The 20,545-nt window shown below is 46.4% G+C and overlaps 4 protein-coding genes across 6 annotated transcripts; 2 read left to right on the top strand and 2 right to left on the bottom strand.

The window, feature by feature from the left end:
* Window positions 1–361: 361 nt before the first annotated feature.
* On the top strand, window positions 362–5,472 carry CDKE;1 (cyclin-dependent kinase E;1). The gene is made up of 15 exons (XM_048677205.2): window positions 362–796; window positions 900–1,010; window positions 1,134–1,237; window positions 1,382–1,424; window positions 1,517–1,615; window positions 2,078–2,147; window positions 2,231–2,325; window positions 2,484–2,517; window positions 2,605–2,689; window positions 2,781–2,858; window positions 2,979–3,026; window positions 4,215–4,247; window positions 4,339–4,447; window positions 4,808–5,014; window positions 5,114–5,472. Exons 1-15 carry the CDS (start codon window positions 572–574, stop codon window positions 5,183–5,185), a joined length of 1,413 nt encoding a protein of 470 aa, XP_048533162.1. The 5' UTR covers window positions 362–571; the 3' UTR covers window positions 5,186–5,472.
* A 4,748-nt stretch (window positions 5,473–10,220) lies between these two features.
* Window positions 10,221–12,103, top strand: LOC125511670 (uncharacterized). Of its 3 annotated transcripts, XM_048677114.2 has the most exons (3): window positions 10,221–10,439; window positions 10,531–11,479; window positions 11,627–12,103. In XM_048677114.2, exons 2-3 carry the CDS (start codon window positions 10,541–10,543, stop codon window positions 11,930–11,932), a joined length of 1,245 nt encoding a protein of 414 aa, XP_048533071.2. In that variant the 5' UTR covers window positions 10,221–10,439; window positions 10,531–10,540; the 3' UTR covers window positions 11,933–12,103. The 3 variants fall into 3 exon arrangements, with proteins under 3 accessions (XP_048533071.2, XP_048533053.2, XP_048533061.2); XM_048677096.2 differs by having other exon boundaries at window positions 10,531–12,103; XM_048677104.2 differs by having other exon boundaries at window positions 10,224–10,439; window positions 10,520–12,103.
* A 1,772-nt stretch (window positions 12,104–13,875) lies between these two features.
* Window positions 13,876–14,717, bottom strand: LOC125512122 (uncharacterized). The gene has a single exon (XM_048677191.2). The coding sequence runs from the start codon at window positions 14,608–14,610 to the stop codon at window positions 14,104–14,106; it is 507 nt and encodes a 168-aa protein (XP_048533148.1). The 5' UTR covers window positions 14,611–14,717; the 3' UTR covers window positions 13,876–14,103.
* A 1,429-nt stretch (window positions 14,718–16,146) lies between these two features.
* LOC125511686 (ADP-ribosylation factor-like) lies at window positions 16,147–18,589 on the bottom strand. The gene is made up of 6 exons (XM_048677127.2): window positions 18,308–18,589; window positions 17,841–17,931; window positions 17,601–17,716; window positions 17,101–17,160; window positions 16,945–17,010; window positions 16,147–16,612 (listed from the first exon to the last, which is right to left on the bottom strand). The coding sequence occupies exons 1-6, from the start codon at window positions 18,362–18,364 to the stop codon at window positions 16,427–16,429; spliced, it is 576 nt and encodes a 191-aa protein (XP_048533084.1). The 5' UTR covers window positions 18,365–18,589; the 3' UTR covers window positions 16,147–16,426.
* Window positions 18,590–20,545: the final 1,956 nt, after the last annotated feature.

The following is a 20,545-nucleotide window of genomic DNA, read 5'->3' as shown; positions in this document are numbered from 1 at the left end:
TCATCCCGCTCCCTCCGTTCGGAATTACTTGTCGCACAAATGGATGTATGTAGATGTATTTTAGTTTTAGATACATCCATATCCGAGACAAGTAATTCCGAACGGAGGGAGTATAATATAAGACTTTTCTTACATGTTTGCATGCCCATGAAGTAAGAATTTTTTGAGAAATTTAAGAACGAAAATATTGATGGTGTACAGGGAGAAGGAATGAAATCTTTGTTTTTTAGGATGAGAATGAGAAAGTATGAATCACAAACCAAAGTTGTGGACTCATCAATCGAAACTGACTGCAGCCATCCGATCAGCATCCAAAGGCGAGGATAAGGGCCACGCTGCATATTTTGCAAAAACACTCTCTTCCCCAGCCTGCCCGCCCCCATCCGATCCCCCAATCCCTTTTCTCACTCCGATACGGGCGGGGCCCAAACCCTAGGTCGCCGGCTCCTCCCGAAGCGAGTCTAGCTGATCCGTTTGTTCTGCACAAGCTCTGCCGTGTTTCGCCGCTGTTTCCTCTTTAGAGGAAGAAGAAGAAGAAAGAGAGGGATCTGGTCGACTGCCGTCGTCGGCGATGGGCGACGGCCGCGGCGGAGGGTCAAACCGCCCCGCGTGGCTGCAGCAGTACGAGCTGGTGGGTAAGATCGGCGAGGGCACCTACGGCCTCGTTTTCCTCGCGCGCCTCAAGCCAACGCATCCCCAGGCTGCTGGCCGCCGCGGCTCCCCCATCGCCATCAAGAAGTTCAAGCAATCCAAGGAGGGCGATGGCGTCTCGCCTACCGCCATCAGAGAGATCATGGTAACTCATCGCCGCCGCCGGTTGCTTCATTCCTTCGTGGCGTTCCAGACCCTGGCTATATAGGACTGTAATCTCTCTCCCTGCGCTTGCCCTTTGATTGCAGCTCCTGCGCGAGATCAACCACGAAAATGTCGTCAAGCTCGTCAACGTCCACATCAACCACGCCGACATGTCCCTCTATCTCGCCTTCGATTACGCCGAGCATGACCTCTATGTATGCAACTCCCGTCCCCTGCTTATATGTGCCTTTTTCATTCCTGTCGACCTCTTAGTATGAAATTCAAATCCAACTCTCTCTACGGAATAGTTAATTAACGAAGCACTGCTCTATCCGCAGGAGGTTATTCGGCATCACAGAGAGAAGCTTAACCTCTCCATTAACCAATACACAGTTAAATCCTTGCTCTGGCAACTGCTCAATGGCCTCAACTATCTCCATAGGTATGTCTATATATATTTTCTATTAACAAGTCGACAAGCATGATTCTCCACAAGCTGTGATGTCTTCACTGTAAATATATGCAATGTTTATCTGGGTCAATCCTATCAAAATCTGATCTATCCTACCTGTCTCCCCTCCTGCAGTAACTGGATTATCCATCGAGACCTCAAGCCTTCTAATATACTGGTATGCTGCTTCATGCCTCACGCTGATACGCAAATCTGTCCAGTATTGTCTCTTTTGCTTGCTAAGCATGCTGCAATGGTGTGCCCCAGTAGGTCATGGGAGAAGGAGAAGAACATGGAATTATAAAGATTGCTGATTTTGGGCTGGCTAGGATATATCAAGCTCCACTAAAACCACTAAGTGACAATGGGGTGAGTAGCTCTATCTACATTCCTATTTCTAGTAATATGAGGGAACCAAAGGATGGTACTTTGGTAATGGAATGTAGTCATTCACTCATTCCGCCAAGTTACCACTGGTATTCTCAGGTTCCCACTATTCTTATAGTCTCAAAGCTTATAATTGGCAATTGCATGCAAATATATTATCACACAGTGCACCGATTTTGAATGTTTGAGTTCAAGTATCTGAATGCAATCTTGGCCGTTGATTGGAGTCCATTGGCGGCCTAGGAGGATCCACATTAAATCCCATAATATACCCTCTTAAACCTTCTAAATTTAACTCTAATTGTACATTAATTACGGCACGTAGTAGTATTATTTTGCACAACACTGCTTCATGAATAGCTGAGGTGGTATGGTATATTTCTGCAGTACTTTTGACACTGTGCAATGTATTATGCTAATTCCCTGATTTGAAATAAATTTCAGGTTGTTGTAACTATCTGGTATCGTGCACCTGAGCTGTTACTTGGAGCTAAACACTACACAAGTGCTGTTGGTATCCTTGTAGGGAGAGAAAAGCAGATCCTTTTACTATCTATTTTTCTTCATTAATTCTGTTATTCTCTTAACCATCTCCAGACATGTGGGCAGTTGGTTGCATTTTTGCCGAATTGCTTACACTGAAACCACTGTTCCAAGGTGTTGAAGCAAAAGCTACTCCAAACCCTTTTCAAGTATGGGCAGTTGCACTCAGTTAGTTAGTGTTGCCATCTTGTTTTTAGATTACATCACTAGACTAAAGTTGTTATATTTTACATGATGATCATGTCTCAAGTAATTTTCCTCCGTTATGCGATTGGTATATCTCACAGTTGATTCACACGTCTTGTAGCTCGATCAACTGGACAAGATTTTTAAGGTCTTAGGTATGTATTCCTTGTTTTTGCTTGTCTTGTTTGATTTGTCATGCTCATCAGAAATATACTCACGATAATAACCCAACTCTTCTGAAGGTCATCCTACGGTCGAGAAGTGGCCTACCCTTGCAAATCTTCCATGCTGGCAAAATGACCAGCAACACATTCAGGGGCATAAGTAGTATGTTGGACATTGTTGAGCTGCTCTAAGAAGGCTTAAATATCTCTTTTATTATTACTTAACTTAATATACTGTCATATTTCCCTTGCAGTGAGAACACAGGTCTTCATACTATTGTTCACTTGCCGCAGAAGGGTCCTGCATTTGACCTTCTCTCGAGAATGCTTGAGTATGTCTCTTGCTCTCTAGTTTGTTGGAGTCAACATTACGTTGGTTGATGAACATATTTTTTGTTCTTTTTTGTACTATTATGTGTTGGTTTATCATCCTAGTATTCCTCATGTTTCAGGTATGACCCTCGAAAGCGTATTACAGCTGCACAAGCTTTGGAGCATGAGTAAATAATTAATACCTTCACCTATTCTTTTCCCCCTTTCGCGTGTTTGGATGCTTCTGTTTCCATATCTGTATAACTATTAACTAGTTCTTAGCTGATGCATACCTTAAATGTCCGCCCCTATTAACTTTAAAAAATAGCCTTCCGACAAACGCCCCATATTAAGATAACACATGCTAGCCCTTCCGCCAAAATGAAGCACTTAATTAAGTGCCTTCCGCCAACATGGAGCAAGCCATTTAGTGGCTTCCGCATAAGATGCTACCCTTCCGCCAAAACATGCTATTTAGCACTTAATTACTAGTTAAAACATGCTAGCCATTTAGTGGCTTCCGCCGAAGATGCTACCCTTCCGCCAAATATGTTAATTAGTGCCACTTAATTAGTGCTTCCGTCAAACATGCTAGCAGCTTCCGCCAAACTCCTTCACCTTCCGCCAAACAGGAAAAAATTAGCAGCGGCCTTCCGCCATCCGGACGGAGAGGAGGGATACATGGTGGCTTTTGATTGGCCAGATGGATTTCCGGACTCCCGCAAAGCTCCCCCAGGTTTGCTACCAGTTTGCCGGAATTCAGACATCCAGACGCGTCCGCGGACGTTTGAGGGATAGCACTGGATGGCAAGTGTCCGGACTCCCGCAAAGGACATATACGGATGATTTGAGGGTCCACGTTGGAGATACCCTTAGAAGCAGTCTGGAATTATTCTTGGAATCATGTCTATGTTTTAACCTCGAAGTTTCCTTTATTCACATATAAAATGGTTTTAAAACAAGGGGCTGCCTTCTGATTTCCGTTATTACAAACAATTAGGAGTTCGTTACAGCAGGAAAAAAACAAAACAGAACAGAATTCGTGTTATTTCCTATTAGAAGAATGCCGAAATGGATCACAAGCATAAAGCAAAAGCGGCCAAAACCTGGAACCAAAGGTTCTTCCAGTAGGATTGATCTGTACCTAATGTTGTCATTGCTAATTACACATAACTTTTAACCATTGAAACAATGCCGATTTGAGATAAGCTCATGTCCTAATGCTGTAGAATATTTTAAATATACAGGGAACACGACAAAATCATAGTTGTAATGCGGCGATATTGGCGATTACAGTTTAATATGTCAACTCTTCTGATATTGGGGAATAAAGTTTGATATATCAACTCTTCTGAATACATCCACCTCTTTGCTAGGTACTTCCGGATGGACCCGCTACCTGGACGAAAGTAAGTTATGTATGAATAGAGTCTCAACTGCCTCTACTTTAGAAAGTGATGGTTTTTCTTGTCGCTGTGCCTAAAATGTCTCTCTGGTCAGTGCACTTGTACCATCTCAGCCAGGCGAGAAAATTGTGACATATCCTGTTCGTCCAGTAGATACCTCAACAGATTTTGAAGGAACAACAAGCCTTCAACCAACTCAACCGGTAATAGAAGCTTTGTCTCTGCCTAAATCTTAATTTTCCAATCTGTGACCTGATTAGTGGAAAGCTTTTTTTGATAGAGAAGAGCTTAGTGGAAATCTTTTTTTAGAGAAGATTAGTGGAAAGCTTGTGCAATGAATGTGCTTCTTATGGAGATTTAGATTTCTTCCTTGTAGCAAAATCATCTTCCAATGGCGCAGACCATATTTAATCAGTCAGTCAAGTTAGATGTAGGCATCGCAAGGCTTGTTTCTTGTTTAATTTCCTCAGAAGATTTGTTTCAGTCCCACTTTGAGTGAACCAAAGAATTCTTAAGAACTGTCGTGCTATGATCTGTAATAACATGATGCATTCATGTTTCAGCCATCGGGAAACGGACCTCCAGGAGGCCAGCCTGTACCAAGACAAATCCCAAGGCAAATGCAACAGCCTATGGGTGGTATGCAAAGAATGCCTCCTGGTGCAAACATGGGTGCCTTTGGCGCAGCACCCCAAGCAGGCATGGTTGGGATGAATCCCGGTAACATTCCAATGCAGAGAGGCGCAGGTGGCCAGTCTCATCCACACCAGGTTTGTTGTATATTTTAATTATGTTATGTTCCTAGCTACTGTTGTTTGAATAACGCTTGTGACGATCAGTAAGCCGTTTGATTTTCTTGGCGTTGACAGTTGAGAAGGAAGGCTGATCAAGGGATGGGGATGCAGAACCCTGGGTACCCTCAGCAGAAGAGGCGCTTCTGACATCCTCCCTCCTAGGCACCGACTGATATAAATGTACTCATGGCATCATCATGTATGTACATCTTCCAGATAGATATGCATCGTCTGGTGGCCATGTAAGCTTGTTGTTGTAGATTTATAGTGCTTATCTGCTAGCTTGGTAAGTTAAAGTAGCTGTAAGGGTCATTGTAGAGGAAATTTGGATGATTGCCTTTTACAGCTACTGCGCTAAGCTGCTCTATGCAGAATATTGACATTCTGAATTCTGAATATACAAGACAAGCTGGTAGACATGCTAGTTTCATTCTTCTGCTCATGTTGGAAGATGAGTGGTTTGGCAAAAAGTCAGTTTGGAGGACGAGCTCCAGTGAGCCCTATATTTTGAATAGTGCCAAAATAATATTGAGGTTTCAAAAAATTCTGAAAAAATTCAACATGTTTATATGGATGCATTGTTTTGGGAATTATGATGCATTGTTTTGGGAATTATGATGCATTCTTTTGGGAATTATGTATGTAAAGCACAAAGAAATTATTCTATTTGTTTGATTAGTGAGAATTGAGGGTCAAGATGTGATTACTTAAACATCTCCTCGAACTCCCACCCGCCCTTGTTATCTCTTCAGTTTTTTTTTTTTTTTTTTGAGAATAGTTATCTCTTCACTAAGGGCAACTCCAACGAGGGTCACCAAAATGGGCCTCACAAAAGTATGCAAACATCTCCACGGACAGATATAGCAGAAGAGTCCATTCAATCGCAGGCATCAAATGCTGGTCCCATTTCAAACGAACCTTAAAAAAGAGAGACGAAATTCACACTAAACTAGACGATATTTGTCAAATCTTGATATATATTATAACCCTTGCGGCCCACCCCTTGGTCGCGAGCCAGGGCCACATGGACTCCATGAGATCCCCTCTCATGGCTGCAATGCTTTATGAAATTTCCTGGATTTGAAAGTTACAGACGTATTTTATTTGATTTGTTTTGATAAAAAACTGATTTTTCTGAAAACTCTAAAAAATAGCAGAATACAGCAACTAGATGTGGGCATTGAATTAATAGGTTAGTCTAGAAAAATAATACTCCCTCCGTTCCTCAATCTAGTGCGCATAGTTTGTAGCACACGTACCAATGTATGCGCTGGCGGAAGCTTTTGGACGAGAAAGCCCTGAGCCCTCACACGCTTTGTCCCACTCCCAGCCCATGCCATATGTTCCCAAGTAGTACTACAGTACTAGTAGTACTAAGTGGAGAAGAAAGTGGCAGCGTGCCGTTGCTGCGCCGGCGGCGTGCCCTCGTAACTCGCTGGACGCGGAGACGCCGGCCGAGGACGCGGCAACGCCGGCAGCGACGAAGGCATGCTAGCCGAGGACAGAGTTACATCGGAGATGCCGACCGCGGACGTGGGCATGCAGGCCGTGGATGCGGTGACACCGGAGACGCCGACGGTGGACTTGGTGACGCCGGGGTCGTGTCAGGGGGGACGCACGAGGTTAGGACTTGCCAGAAGATCGCGGTGTCAAGCTAGTCAACGAGCAGTCAGTGACGCCGGCGGGAGCCAACCTTCCGTTGTGGTCAACGTGGGCCGGCGGGAGCCAACCTTCCGTTGTGGTCAACGTGGACAAAGGGCATGCCTCCTGTGTGTACAGGGCGTCCAGCCAGCCCCTATCGCCGCCATTGTCAGGCGGCTCCCCATCTTCTTGCCCGTGGCACCATACATCATCTTCTTCCTCCATCTTGAACTTCCACCGCCGCTGCTTGAATCCCGCTGGGCCGCTGCAGTCCTGACCACCTGGACGGCCGGCATCGCCTTCTCCTACGGTGGCACAAGCATCCTCCTCTCCACCCCCCGCCTCCTCCGTCCATCACGCCACTGAACGCCGCGGCGGCGCCGCCTCCACCACCTCTGACCTCTTCCCCCGCCACGATCTCTTCAAAGGATAGCAGTCGCGTGCGCTAGGCGAGTAGATCGGCGATGTGGAGTTCAATCGAGATGCATCTGCGGGAGTAGGGGATAAAGTGAACAGAGGAAGGAGCGAGCGGAGGACGAAGCGCGTCCTTGCGGTCTGGGGATAGAATCGTCCAGAATCGCCCACGGGTGCTAATGCGCACTACAAAGTGGAATTTTCGTCAAAATTTTATACGCACTAGATTGAGGAACGGAGGGAGTAAAAGATAATACTAAAGCTATGCAATAATGATATAAAAATAGCATGACACAAGCAAACAAAAGATACATTTGAGACGTATCATCTATTCAAAACCGGTCATTTTCCACTCAGAGGTGTTAGTGAGATGTAATTTGCGCCAACTTTGCGCTTTTAAGGATTTGTGACGCCTCAAACTCCTTCAATTTACACTGTGGTCCAACGCAGCTTCTTGAAGTTAGCTCCCTGGAGCTAGGGTTCCCGACATGGCTCCGCTTCGTGGAGCACGATGTCGGAGGTCATCCGATTAATATCCACTCAACTCCCATACCCCTCCTAACCATAGGACGAATCTAAATCTTGATCCCCTAAATTCTCATTCTCTAGTTGTAATTATCCCCAACCAAACATTGTTGTGAACTCATTTGAAATTAAACTATGGATTTAAGGGCATCTTTGTATTCCATGATAGGAAAACCAAATGAATAGAAAATTTAAAGGAGTTAGACATCAAGTCTTGTAGATTCCTAGAGGAATCAGAAGCGCATAAGTTGCACAACACGCTTGTTCGATGCTCTACATAAATTTTGCTGGAAGAGAGAACATAATGTTTGAGCAAAGCCTTCTAGTCCTAAAAAGTAGGGTTAGGCTAGAGTTAAAATACACAAGATCTTGAAATCAAGTCATGATTCTCACATGTGAATAGCTAACCTTCACACACTCATGCCCATGACTAGTTCTTTGATGATATTCCAGTCATTTAGATCTCTCTTTGCTGACTGTCCCATGTCAAATTTGGTATGCCCATCCTCTCTTGACATTATCATCATGCTTTAACCATCTGCTATGCAGTGACGCTTCTGGGAAGCCGCGTTGTATATGCCTAAACCATCTCAGACGATGCTGGACAAATTTCACTTCAATTGATGCTACCCAAACTCTATCACATATATCATCATCCCAGAGTCGATCCTATCTTATGTGGCCACATATCTGCATCTCTATTACATATCACTATTGGACATGACGCCTTTTAGTTGGTCAACACTCAGCATCATACAACATCATAGGTCGAATCATCGTCCTATAAAGCATGTCTTTAGCTTGGCATTCTCTTGTCACAGAGGATGCCAGAAGCTTGGTCCACTTCATCCACCTAACTTTGACTGGATGGCTCACATCTTCATCGATATCATCGTCTTTTTGCAGTATTTACCCCAAATATTGAGAGGTTTATCTTTACAACTCTAACTTTCTATTAACCCTCGTCTAATGATAGCACCACACATCCGCATTCAACATACACCATGTGATAAGGTTTGCATATCCATTGTGACCTCATCCATCACAGAAGCAAAAAAGATAAGGACTCAAAGTTAACCCTTGATGCAAACCTATTTTAATAGGAAATTCATTTATGTTGCCATCACTTGTTTCATATGGGGCCTAAAATTCTCTAGAACTCCTTTGTTCCAAACAGAGCCTTACGATCACTATTAGTGAGGTGCCTTCCGTGATTTTTGTAGCATTTAGCGATTTATGTGTTGTACCTGTATTTTAGGGCTGCAACGTTTATTCAGTGGGAGGAGACGTTTCCGTCGACGACGAAGTCGCGTGTGGTGACATTTTACGTCTGATCGGGAGGATGACATTTACGAACATCTTACCTGTCATTTTTGTTAGAATGCATGACAGTTTTCTTAGGGGCACGTGACAGTCTCTGTTAGGAAGGAAAAAATACGGAAGGAACAATCATAAACTGCCATAAAAAAGAAAATGATTATCATTCACTGACGGATTGCTCCCAAACGTCAACCGTCTTCATCGTCTACCATGTCTACATGTGCCCACGTCCGTTGTCCACCTTTCCTTTCCTAGAAACACCACAATCCTATCGCTCTCGTCTCACCCGAGAACAGTTGCTGGGCGTCGGCTCGCACGGGCATCGGTTGTAAAAGACTATAAATTTCTACAACCAGACCTCTATTGCAGAATAATTCTGCAACACAACCTTTATTGCAAAAAAAAAAATCTGCAAATTTCCTGACTTTTGTAACAAGATTTTTGTCACAAAAATTTCTGCGACAAGACCTCTGTTGCAAGGGAAAAAAAACCTTGTAATAAGACCTTTGTTGTAAAAAAAACTACAACTAGACCTATGTTGTAAAAATTTCTGCAACATCACCAATGCTGCAAAAGTCTTCCGCAACATCATCTATGTTACAAAAAAATGTAGATGAAAAAAAAACTACAACACAACCCTTGTTTGCTCGTACTACACGCGTCCCATGTGACATGTGCCCCTAACTCCTCATGGCTCCCCTCAATTTTTTCTGCAACAACACCAATGTTGCAGAAGTTTCTCCTGAAACATAAGCTATGTTGCAAAAGAGTGAAGACAAATTTTTTTCAACAAACCTCCGTTGTAAAAAAGTCTTGCAACATGACCTCATTTGCAAAAAAGTTCTACAACACGGCGTCTTTTAGAAAGGTAAATAGCGGTTATGACGTTTTGCAACAAGCATTCTGTTGCGGAGCTTGTTGTACAACACCGCTCTTGTTGTAAAAGGGAGATGACCCTTGTGGATGGGTAGATCCAATGGACATCCCCGCGTCCATCCAACAGCCAGCGAGGCGGCATATATTTTCTAGTTATCCGCCGTGGCGTTCGTTATGACTTGAAACTGCCAGACAAACCCGTTCACTTGCCATCCAGCCCCAGCGACCGTTCGTGAGGTAGTATTTTTTTCTAGGGGTGTTCACGAGTTAGCTTTCCCGTAAAATAAAGCAAAACGACGAAGCACTCTGGGCCTGGGCTTGTGCCGAAATTCAACCGAAAGCGAGATAGAAAAGCCCAACGAAGCCCAAGGCTTGTCGTGCGGTGTTGCTGTCGGAATCGCTTTCTGGAGAAGTAAACGGAAGCAAATCAAATCGAATTTCAATCCAATGCGCAGACATCTCTACACCTCTTCCCTGTGGGAGGCGGAGGCGGAGGCGGAGGCGGTGCCGGAGCGGCCGGCCCCAGGACTATATTAGGAGGAGGAAGCGGCGGCGAAGGTTCTTGTTCCGCCCGCTGCTTCTCCCTGGATTCGATCTATTGATACGCGCTTCCGGCGGCCCGCAGGTTCGCGTCGCTCCCGATCCCCTTTCCGCGAGTTGTTCCAAACCCTTGTTCGATTCGTTTCTCAGATCTTAATCTTCTAGGGCTATTCCAGACCGATCCTCATGGCCGGCTGGACCGATTCCGGCGGCAGCCGGGGGCGAGGAGGAGGAGGAGGCGGCGGCGGCTTCTCAAACCGCGGCGGCGGCAACGCCAACAACAACACCATGTGGAGAGAGAGAACGCCACCGCAGCCGCAGCCTCAGCCGCCGCCGCAGCAACAGCAACAGCAACAGCATCACCACCAACAACAGCACCATCAGCAACAGCAACAGCAACAGCATCACCACCAACAACAGCACCATCAGCAGCAGCAGCAGCATCGCTACCGTCCTGTCAACCACAATGACCACTCCTCGCAGCACCCGCGCCACCCACCGGCGGGGGAGCTGGACCGACACCAAGGGCAGGGAGGCTCCTCCACTTCCACCCGGCGCCCGCGGCCAACTCGTCCACCACAGCCTCGCCCCACCTTCACAGACCACAAGCCGTCTCCTACCTCCACACCCAATGCCAATGAACCGGACGACAAGGCCAGGTGCAATGCTGCCAATTTCGAGTGCAACGTCTGCTTTGACATGGCAGACGACCCTGTAGTCACCAAGTGCGGCCATCTCTTCTGCTGGGACTGCCTCTACCAGTGGCTCCATGTCCACTCCAACCACCGCGAGTGCCCTGTCTGCAAGGGCCAGGTCGCTGACGATGCCATTATACCCATCTATGGACGTGGCGGCTCTGCAGCGTCTGTTCACGCCGCACCGCCGAGGCCCACTGGGGCCAGAGTTGAAAGCTCCAGACAGCAGCAGCTGCAGCAGTTTGCTGCTTCCAACTTGACTATGATGATGGACGAAGATGATGAAGACGACGACCCCTTTCTCGAGGAGATTAGTCTTCGTTTTGGAGTTAATTCGCTGAGAGGTGGTATGATGATCATACCCGATGATGACATCGAACAAGATTATGATGACTACACTGATCCCTACCTCCACCGCAACTTTGATGAGGTATATGGCCTTGATTTAATGCGACTCCCATTGTTTAGATCTGCTGACGCCGCTGAAGCCGTGATTGGCTCTTCCCGGCGACATGGTCATCATAGTGTTTTTTCTGATGACATTATGGATACATTCTTTGACAACACAACCCATCAGGAGCCAGATTTTGGTTACCGCGGTGGTCGGCGTCAGCGCGGGAGAGCAAGAGGAACAACATCTGCAGATCATTTCAACGATCACATCGTTGGCATGGTGTTGGGGAGTAGCTTGAGGATCGAGGACAGCAGCGGTGCATCTTACCGTGACACCGGTGCTGGTCCTCATCATCATATTAATAATACAGGTGGTTCCTCTCGGCCTAATGGTGGATGGGAGAGAAGAGGAAGAAGCAACCGTAATTCGAATTCCGGTGGTGGAAGAGGAACGCAGAATAGCAGGAGGCAAGGAGCAAATTACAATTGATCATGGCCTGAAAGTGGCAATCAAATAAATCCAGCCTTGAATTATTCTTTCTTCTGATTCTCTGTTCTGTTACTTTTGTAGTCGCCCCATCTGGGCACCTTGATAAGCATATATTTGACTATTGGGGTGAATGTTTCTTCTCGTTGATGCAATTAACATTACATGTGGTTATATACTCTTTGCCATTGCTTGCTATATCACTTCATGGTATGATTCTATTGATGCTATAGATAATTTGATTGGAAGTACTTGGCAGAAGGTGGTCATGCTGTTGATCCTATGTAAATGGTACTCCCTCTGTAAACTAATATAAGAGTGTTTAGATCACTAGTTTAGTATTCTAAACACTCTTATATTAGTTTAGGGAGGGAGTAGTTTGATTCCTGCTTGTTGGGTAGAATTAGGAAGTAGTATGACCAGGACATGTCTCTGGAAGAAGAGTAGGACTATATAGCAAGATGGCAAGAAACTTACAAGAACTCGGCCTAGTTCCAACAAACAGACTCAAAGCCAACTACTGTCTAAACTATCACTATCCATCTCTTTGGCAAACTTCCAGAGCTGAAATTCAGAAAAATGAGATTGGCCAATTCAGGCTCCTTCGCCTGGAGCGCCAGATTTCTGAAAACCGGGCACCGTGCCGTTTCCATACGCTCCAGGCGATTAAGATAATCAGAGTGTCAAACTCCCTCCCTCTTGCTGCACTTGGGAATCAGGTTTCTAGCGTGCAGCCACCAGGGTCCTAGACTGTCAACAGGGAAGAAGTTCTGTTCTGAAGACATGGTACCAAACCTGTTGAGATCTTGCAGACAGAGATAACAGGAAGCCATGTCATCTTGAAGGCTATGCTGGACTCTGTGATCCAGATCCTGTACTGAATGCCAAGCGAAAGTTTTGCAAGTGTTGGAAAAGGGGATAGCCACAACCTCTGCATCAAGCGATGAATACCATCCCTCCAGATGCAATTAGCAGTACTGAATCTAATCTGTCCGGGCGAAATCCCTGGCCGGCCGCATCCGCGGCGATGCCCGAGGGCGCCGTGTTCCTCCTTGGAGACGTCTGACAGGTCTAATCCCCTACTCCGCACTCCCCCCTTCCCCCTGTTCTCCCGGGTGAAAGCCCTAACTTTGTTGGGCGGAGGCGGCACCGGCGCCCTCGGCGTCGTATTCTTCTTGAAGACGCCGTTTTGGGAGGTGCTCGTCGGTGGGCGCTGTTGGGGTGCGGGTGGTGGCGTCGGTGGTGCCCTCTGTCCTAGTTGCTGCTTTTCCTCCTCTGGTTGCTGGATGTGGGGAGCGGTGATGTTCTGCTTGAGGAGAAGTGCCGGTAGCTCGTCTTGGGTGCGCTGACCCATTGTATGTGGCCATTTTCCGGCGGCATCCACCATTGTTCTTGGGGAACTTTATCATCTCGCGACGGTACCGCACCTTCGATCCAAGCGAGGAGGTTGTGGCCTCCTTCGGAGATGGATGTTGTTGGATGTGCCGTGCCGGGGTCTGTAGTAGCTTGGTGATGGCGTTCCCCGATGGTGCGGGTCTGCCTTTCTCCTCTTGAGCCGCGTGTTCTTGTTCTCGGCGCTTTGTCCACGGAGGAGGACCTCGGCGTCTACGACTTCATGCTTCATTGCTGCTTTCCAGCGCCTTTGTATATTTCCGCTCTGTGTTTTCTTTCTCGCTGCCTATGGGTGTATGCTTGAAACCCTGGCCGGTTGATTGCTTTATTAATTCAAAGCCGAGCTAGGCTCAAGCCCTATCTCGAGCCTTCTCTCTAAAAATCTAATCTGTCCTTGGCACAACAGCTTGTAGACAGAGATACTCTGTAAGAACCAGTTGGGCGGCTCCAGCGCCAAGAGAACTTGCAATCCTCACCTGCATTCCTGCTAGTGCTGTAGACCGCATCCCAAAGCCGATCGAACATACTAGTCCTGGACAAGGCCAGCGGTGGAATGAGGGCTACCAGCAATGTCCAATCGAATCATCAAATGTACAACAAGGAGATTGTGCAGTGCTTCTCGAATGAACTCAAACGATCGACTAGGAAATACTCCTTATTGTCCCAGGCTAGGAGTATATAGTAAACAAAAGGAAATACTATATGGCTAGAACTCGAACGAAAGCTTCAGTGAACTAGTAGTAGAAGGACTAAAGGAGCTAGCTAGGAGGGGGCGCCGCGGTTCAGTTGTCGTCGCCGTAGGCGAGGAAGCGGTAGCGCTCCTCGTAGGGCCCGTCGAAGTGGAGGTCCGCCTCCAGCCACTTGGGGTACCGGACCAGGTCGCCGGCCACGAAGTGCATGTACTCCTCGCCGGTGGTGGCCCCGGCGGGGAGCACGCGGACCTCGCCGGCGACGATGTACACGAGCTGGTCCACCTGCCAGTCCCAGGCCAGGTGGCAGCGGCCCCCCGTGCGCCACGTCGACCACGTCTCCATCGCCCGCAGCGCCTCCACCCGCTCCTGCGCCGCCGCGCCGCGCACCACGCGCACCTTGTACACGTCCTCCACGGGGCGCCGGCCCAGCACCCGCCCGTCTGTCGCTGCTGCTGCTGCTGCCCCCGCCGCCGCCGCTAAGCCGCACCTCCTCCTCCTGCTGCTAGCGGCAGCGCCGGTCACGGGGATGCTGACCGAGATGGGAATTTGGGGGAGGTGGGCGAGATGGCATCCCGCCCAGGCCGTTCCTGCTGCCATCTCTCTTGCTCACGCTGACTGCTACGCTCTCGTCTCGCCTTGCCTGCTTCCTTTACCTTATCCTCCCTCCCTCCTCGCTCGGCTATGGACGGGGCATATATTTACGTCTTTACCAGTCTCCAATTAGTTATTTAGTGCCTTGGGGTTGGGGGTGTAACACGGAGTTAGTTGGCGAACGTTCGCTAGGCGGATGGCAATCACGAACAATTAGCTGTAGGAGGGTGACAATTTCTGGAGACTAGCATGTCACTGTAGTGAATGCATTTTTTTTAGAAAAAATTGCCGTCGTTTGATCTCGATCAAACGGCTGCGATCTGGGAGTTCCTTCTTAGTTACCCTTCAAAGGAATTTTACATTGTCTTTTTTTTTTGCGGGAAAAACTTCCAATCTATTCATCTTTAATTATGGTAGTACAACGAACACTAGAAATAATAAAAATTACAACCAGATCCATAGACCACCTAGCGACGACTACAAGCACTGAAGCGAGCCGAAGGCGCGCCGCTGTCATCGCCCCTCCCTCGCCGGAGTCGGGCAAACCTTGTTGCAGTAGACAGTCGGAAAGTCGTCGTGCTAAGGCCCCGTAGAACCAACGCACCAGATCAGCAACCGCCGCGGATGAAGAGTGTAGATCAAAAGGATCCAATCTGAAAACACACGAACGAAAACGAACGACGAACAGATCCGAGCAAATTCAACAAAGACAGATCCGCCGGAGACACAACTCCACACACCCACCAACAATGTAAGATGCATCACCGGAACGGGGCTAGGCGGGGAGACCTTTATTCCATCTTCAGAGAGCCGCCACCATCTCGCTTTCCTGAGCAGGACACAAACCTTAATAAAGCTCGAAAAAAAATCTAAAAATGGAGCCCTTCCACCGGCAAGGGCCGAGATCCACTCCGCCTCCATGGCCATAGGGCCACCGGAGACGGGATGGACCGGCGCCGGCGCCGGTGGGAGGCAGAAAGCTAGGTTTTTTGGAGGCGGCGGCTAGTGATACAAAAGCTCACGCATAGGTTCAGGCACAAGTCCGAACCAGACAATATTCACACTCTGATTTCTACTCCCTCCGTCCCATAATGCAGGACTTTTTTTTGACACTACTAGCAAAGCTAGATGATGAGCTGCAGTATTGCACTCTCTTCTTTTATTTCTGATAAGAAAATCATCTTGGTTCTTCAAGGGCTTGCTTTCTTCAGATATTCTCCGCAACTTTTCTTAAATACATCTATTTGTTTGCTGACTCCAACAACAACAACAGCAACAACATTACCCAACTCCAAAATAGTAGGGGTCCGAGGAATATCATTCACAATTTTCATACCTAGTACTCCCTTCGTCCCAAAAGCTTGAGATTATTTCGGGACGGAGGGAGTACAACACAGACCCTTTGCTTCAGCTTCTTCGACATGGATTTGAAGCAGCTAACGCCACCACGTCCACAACACCACCAATCCAAGAAAAGCATCCCATAATTTTCCATTTTTAGCGTTGGCATTCTAGCTAGTCATTCCCAACAAACGAACAAAGTAGAGTAAATACTGTGATTTCTTCAGACTAAACCACAAATATGAGCGTGTCATGCCATCAGTACAAACATCAGTATTTACATCCCACAATCCTAGAGTAGAACAGAATAGATATGCGCTTCTAACTAGGAGGAGCACCCCCTCTTCAGAAACGCATCTCCTCTTGCGAATCATTCATACTACAACAAATCTGTCGACCACATCAAAGGGCAGCCACAGGGCAGACACAAAAAGGAAAAATGAGGTGCCAAGAAACACAGACGAGCCATCCCTGTTACTCTTTACGCTGATGTCGAAGCTAACCGCCCTGTAGCTCGCATTTCATCCAGAGTCGTCGCTAGCCAGTCCAAGCCTTCGTACAGGCCATCGCCTTTAAGAGCACATGTGCCTTGGATGTGCCAGATGCGGTTGTTCAGGTCATACAGACCAAGACCCTCACATACTTCCATCGGGGTCATTGCTCCCCTCTGCATTTACAAGACACACAGGCACTACATGATTAAGCATACAAGGAGTGAAAATAAACCTGTTTTCTAAGGCAGAATAAACTCTTCCTTTTCACAAGTGAAACTGAAAATATCAACAAAAGGCTACTTCAGCCCTACATAAATGCAGCATGTCCATATATGTAAACAATGTAAATCCCCTACAATCTGCAAACTCTTTATATATGCACGCAAGAAGCAAGTCCAAAACAACCAGTCTTAAGGCAGAGAATTATAATCTACTAGTATTCTACACAAACCACACCATCTTGAACAAGTGCACGTGATACCAAAAGAAGCCATGACAAGCATACCATGTCTTGCTTGTTAGCAAACACCAATAATACACTGTTGAGCATAAATGGGTCATTGATTATGGCCTGCAAGAGATAATAGTAAGTTAGAGCACATATCACAACAGATATTACCACAGAAACAGGAACAGGTTCTCGATAAGAAATGCCATAAACCTGAAATTCAGCCCTGGCTCTTCCAATTCTATCCCTGTCGAGGGAATCGACCACATAGATCTGCAAGTTAACAAACGCAACAGAGAAAGCTTACATCTCAAGAAAGCAGTGTCATATCACAAATCACTATGCCCCATCAATAAATCAAAGGCGAGTTCTAGCATGATCCACAAAGACGAAGGTCCGATGTGTAGTAACATCCAGACACTTATCCTGTTTGGCTAACAATTCTACCATGTCTGTTTTTGGTGCCTCAGCAGCTAAGAGCACTAACGTATGCAAATATCCACAGTAGATAAGCTAATTGACCATCTTTCCTGGTGACTGCTACTGAACTTGTTCATAAATCAGATGGGCACAAAAGAGAAGCAAGTAAAGAATGAAACAACTAACTGGAGGAAAGGAACTTATAGCTTTAGTAGTCCTATATGTTCCTATGTTGAATCGCTACTTAAAATACAACGAAACAACAAGCAAGCATATGGAATGAGAGTAATGACCAGAGCATCCGTGTTGTTGAAGTAGTGCCTCCACAAGGGCCTCAATTTCTCCTGGCCGCCCACATCCCACACAGTGAACACTACATTCTTGTACTGAACCTTCTCAACATTGAAACCTGCCCACGAATGGATTAACTAGCAAAGTAGTTCAAGGGCTTCGTGTTTAGTCGTATGAAAGCACACTGCACGAGCCCAAAATTAGTTAATAAGTAAAGAGATAGGCAGGCAGGTATGTTGTACCAATGGTGGGGACGGTGGAGAGTACTTCGCCAATGTGTAGCTTGTAGAGTATGGTGGTTTTACCGGCTGCATCCAACCCAAGCATCACCACCTAGCATAAGGCAACAGGCCGTTCCATTAGAATCGAGGAGCACAACGAATTAGCTTGGATCTTCGTGCCCTCTGAGTATCTCTGATGGTACATGGATGGTATGCATACATAGTGCGATGAAAATAGCAACTAACATGACAGAAAAGCAGCTGGTAAGAAAGCGAGCATCATCACATCACATGGTTGAGATGTAAAATCTGCTAGCTCCTCAGTTGTATGTATTCATCAGGATGAAAACAAATCAAATCAGACAGAATCATATGAAACTAATAGTAAATCAAAGGAGGAGCGGATCGATATGTGCTCTGATCGAAGGTCGACCGATCCATTCGCCCAACAAACTAATTAGGAGAAGAGAGGAGAGAAGAGGGCGCACCCGCATCTCCTTGTTGCCAAAGAAGGCATCGAAGAGCTTGCGAAAGGCCTGGCCCATCTCCCTCCCTCCTTGGATCAGGAGAATCTGGCCGGCTGGTCGGCCGCCGAAGAGGATGGGAATGGACCGGCTTCTGGAAGTTTCTGCTGCGTGTGTGAGGTTCGGGGTAGGATCGATCGGCCCCGCCCCTGCCTGCCTGCCTTGCTTCCTTTGGTCGAAGTCGGAGCCGGAGACGACGGGGGAGGAGGAGGAGGAGGTGGAGATGCTGAGCTCACTGGCGTTGGGGGGTGGTAGCGGATGCCCAAGGAATAATCTGGGCCGTCTACTTTTACGTGGGCCCCAACGACCATGTGAGCGGGTTGCAGTTAGGTTAGGTCGGGTTAAGCTGTTTTTTTTTTTTTTTTGCAACTGGGTTGGAGAAGTATCACCTTTTTCTTTAACTGATTCTAAAAATACAGTATATATTATTTTGACAACCTAAAAGAAAGGCCAATTCTTTATACTGAAATAGAAAGAGCTTCATGTATAATTATGCATAACCAATTCTGCAGGTAGGACGAGAATTGAGAGTAGCTCAGATGGTTAGGTTCCTTACGGTGAAACCAGTCCACCAAGTTTAAAGTCCTAAACTTCGACACTGGTGCTTGTATTTTCATGTATTTATCTGAGACTTTCCCGTGATGTTAGGAGGAGACGTTCCCGTCGACTATAAAAACAGGTGTGCATGTGTGTGTTCTTAAGAGTAAGTGTATCTATGTGTATGTGGGCTTCTACATTTGTACCGTGTTAAAAAATTGCATGCAGGACAAAATGAGCTTTGTGTAACTTTAATTTACACCAAATTAGCTTTTTTGCTCATAAAAGGTTTTCATTAATTAAACAGAGTCATTACTGTCCTGTCGACAAAGGATGTCAACCTCCTCAGGAGCACTACGAAGCCATACAGCGGTTTGGGCAATAACCACCCCCTCCTTCTGGGTGAGTGTGTGGCTAGCTTTGTTTTGCTCCCGTTTGATCAATGTTATCTCACGCTATGGGCCTGCAATGAGCTGCCGGATATCTCCAACCATTGCAACCACCGAAGACCTATTGGCCTTGGAGTCATTGTTCATGTGGGCCACCGAAGAGCAGCCCGTCTTCACGATGAGTCTGTTTGGACTCCGCTCAAGGGCCAGAGTCACTCCCTCCATTAGCACCGCCATCTCCACCTCAAGGGCGCTCATACATATGTGAATGAAGCGACAAGATGAGTAAATGACAACACTTGCGTGATCTCGGAGTATCATTCCAACACCTCCTGTGCTCTCCTCTTCCTTCCATGCACTGTCCATGTTCAGATTTACCCAACTGAATGGTGGCTTTCATCATCGCTCCAGAGGTCGTGTGCTTGCAGTCATCATTTTACAGAGCCAAACTAGTTATATACCCGTGTGTTAGCACGGAAAAATGGAACCTTCAATAAAAATGTTCATCCAAATCAAACAAACTCCAATGACAAATTTTATCTCCCTCGCCCTCATGCAGAAGCCTCGATTATTCCAACATTCAACGTAGCTCTCATGTGCAGTGTCTATCAAATGATAAATGTCGGTATTTCCCCAAGGAGGAAGGGGTGATGCAGTACAACTACGGTAGGTATTTCCCTTAGTTATGAAACCAAGGTTATCAATCCAGTAGGAGAATCAAGCAACACTATGTAAACGGTACCTGCACACAAAGAACAAATACTTGCAACTCGACGCGTAAGAGGGGTTGTCAATCCCTCCACGGTAAAAAGATAGATTAAATTGTATGAGATTGGATAAATAGATCTAGCAAGAATACAAAATAAAGTAAGTAAAGAAAAAGTACAACAAGGTATTTTGGGGGTTTTGGAAATATAGATCTGAAAACAATATGATAAAAGATAGACCTGGGGCCGTAGATTTCACTAGTGGCTTCTCTCGAGAAAATAGCGTACGATGGGTAAACAAATTATTGTTGGGAAATTGATAGAAGATCAAATAATTGTGAAGATATCCAAGGCAATGATCATGTATATAGGCATCACGTCAAATATTAGTAGACCGACTTCTGCCTGCATCTACTACTATTACTCCACACATCGATCGTTATCCAGCATGCTCTAGTGTATTAAGTTCATGGAGAAACAGAGTAATGCAATAAGAACGATGACATGATGTAGACAAGATCTATTCATGTAGGAATAGACCCCATCTTTTTATCCTTAATAGCAATGAT

Source organism: Triticum urartu, chromosome 1A (genome assembly GCF_056163025.1).
Source record: "Triticum urartu cultivar PI428250 chromosome 1A, HENAU_Tu73, whole genome shotgun sequence".
Lineage (NCBI taxonomy): Eukaryota > Viridiplantae > Streptophyta > Magnoliopsida > Poales > Poaceae > Triticum > Triticum urartu.
The sequence above is the reverse complement of the archived record's forward strand: the minus strand, read 5'-3'. Positions and strand labels throughout refer to the sequence as shown.

Coding starts and splice junctions, on each gene's coding strand:
- LOC125511686 (XM_048677127.2), bottom strand. CDS start 18,364: ATGGGCCAGGCCTTTCGCAAGCTCTTCGATGCCTTCTTTGGCAACAAG. Junction 17,932..18,307: donor TTGGCAACAAGGAGATGCGG/GTGCGCCCTCTT, acceptor GCCTTATGCTAG/GTGGTGATGCTTGGGTTGGA. Junction 16,613..16,944: donor TTGCTAACAAGCAAGACATG/GTATGCTTGTCA, acceptor TTGTAAATGCAG/AGGGGAGCAATGACCCCGAT.
- LOC125511670 (XM_048677096.2), top strand. CDS start 10,541: ATGGCCGGCTGGACCGATTCCGGCGGCAGCCGGGGGCGAGGAGGAGGA.
- LOC125512122 (XM_048677191.2), bottom strand. CDS start 14,610: ATGGCAGCAGGAACGGCCTGGGCGGGATGCCATCTCGCCCACCTCCCC.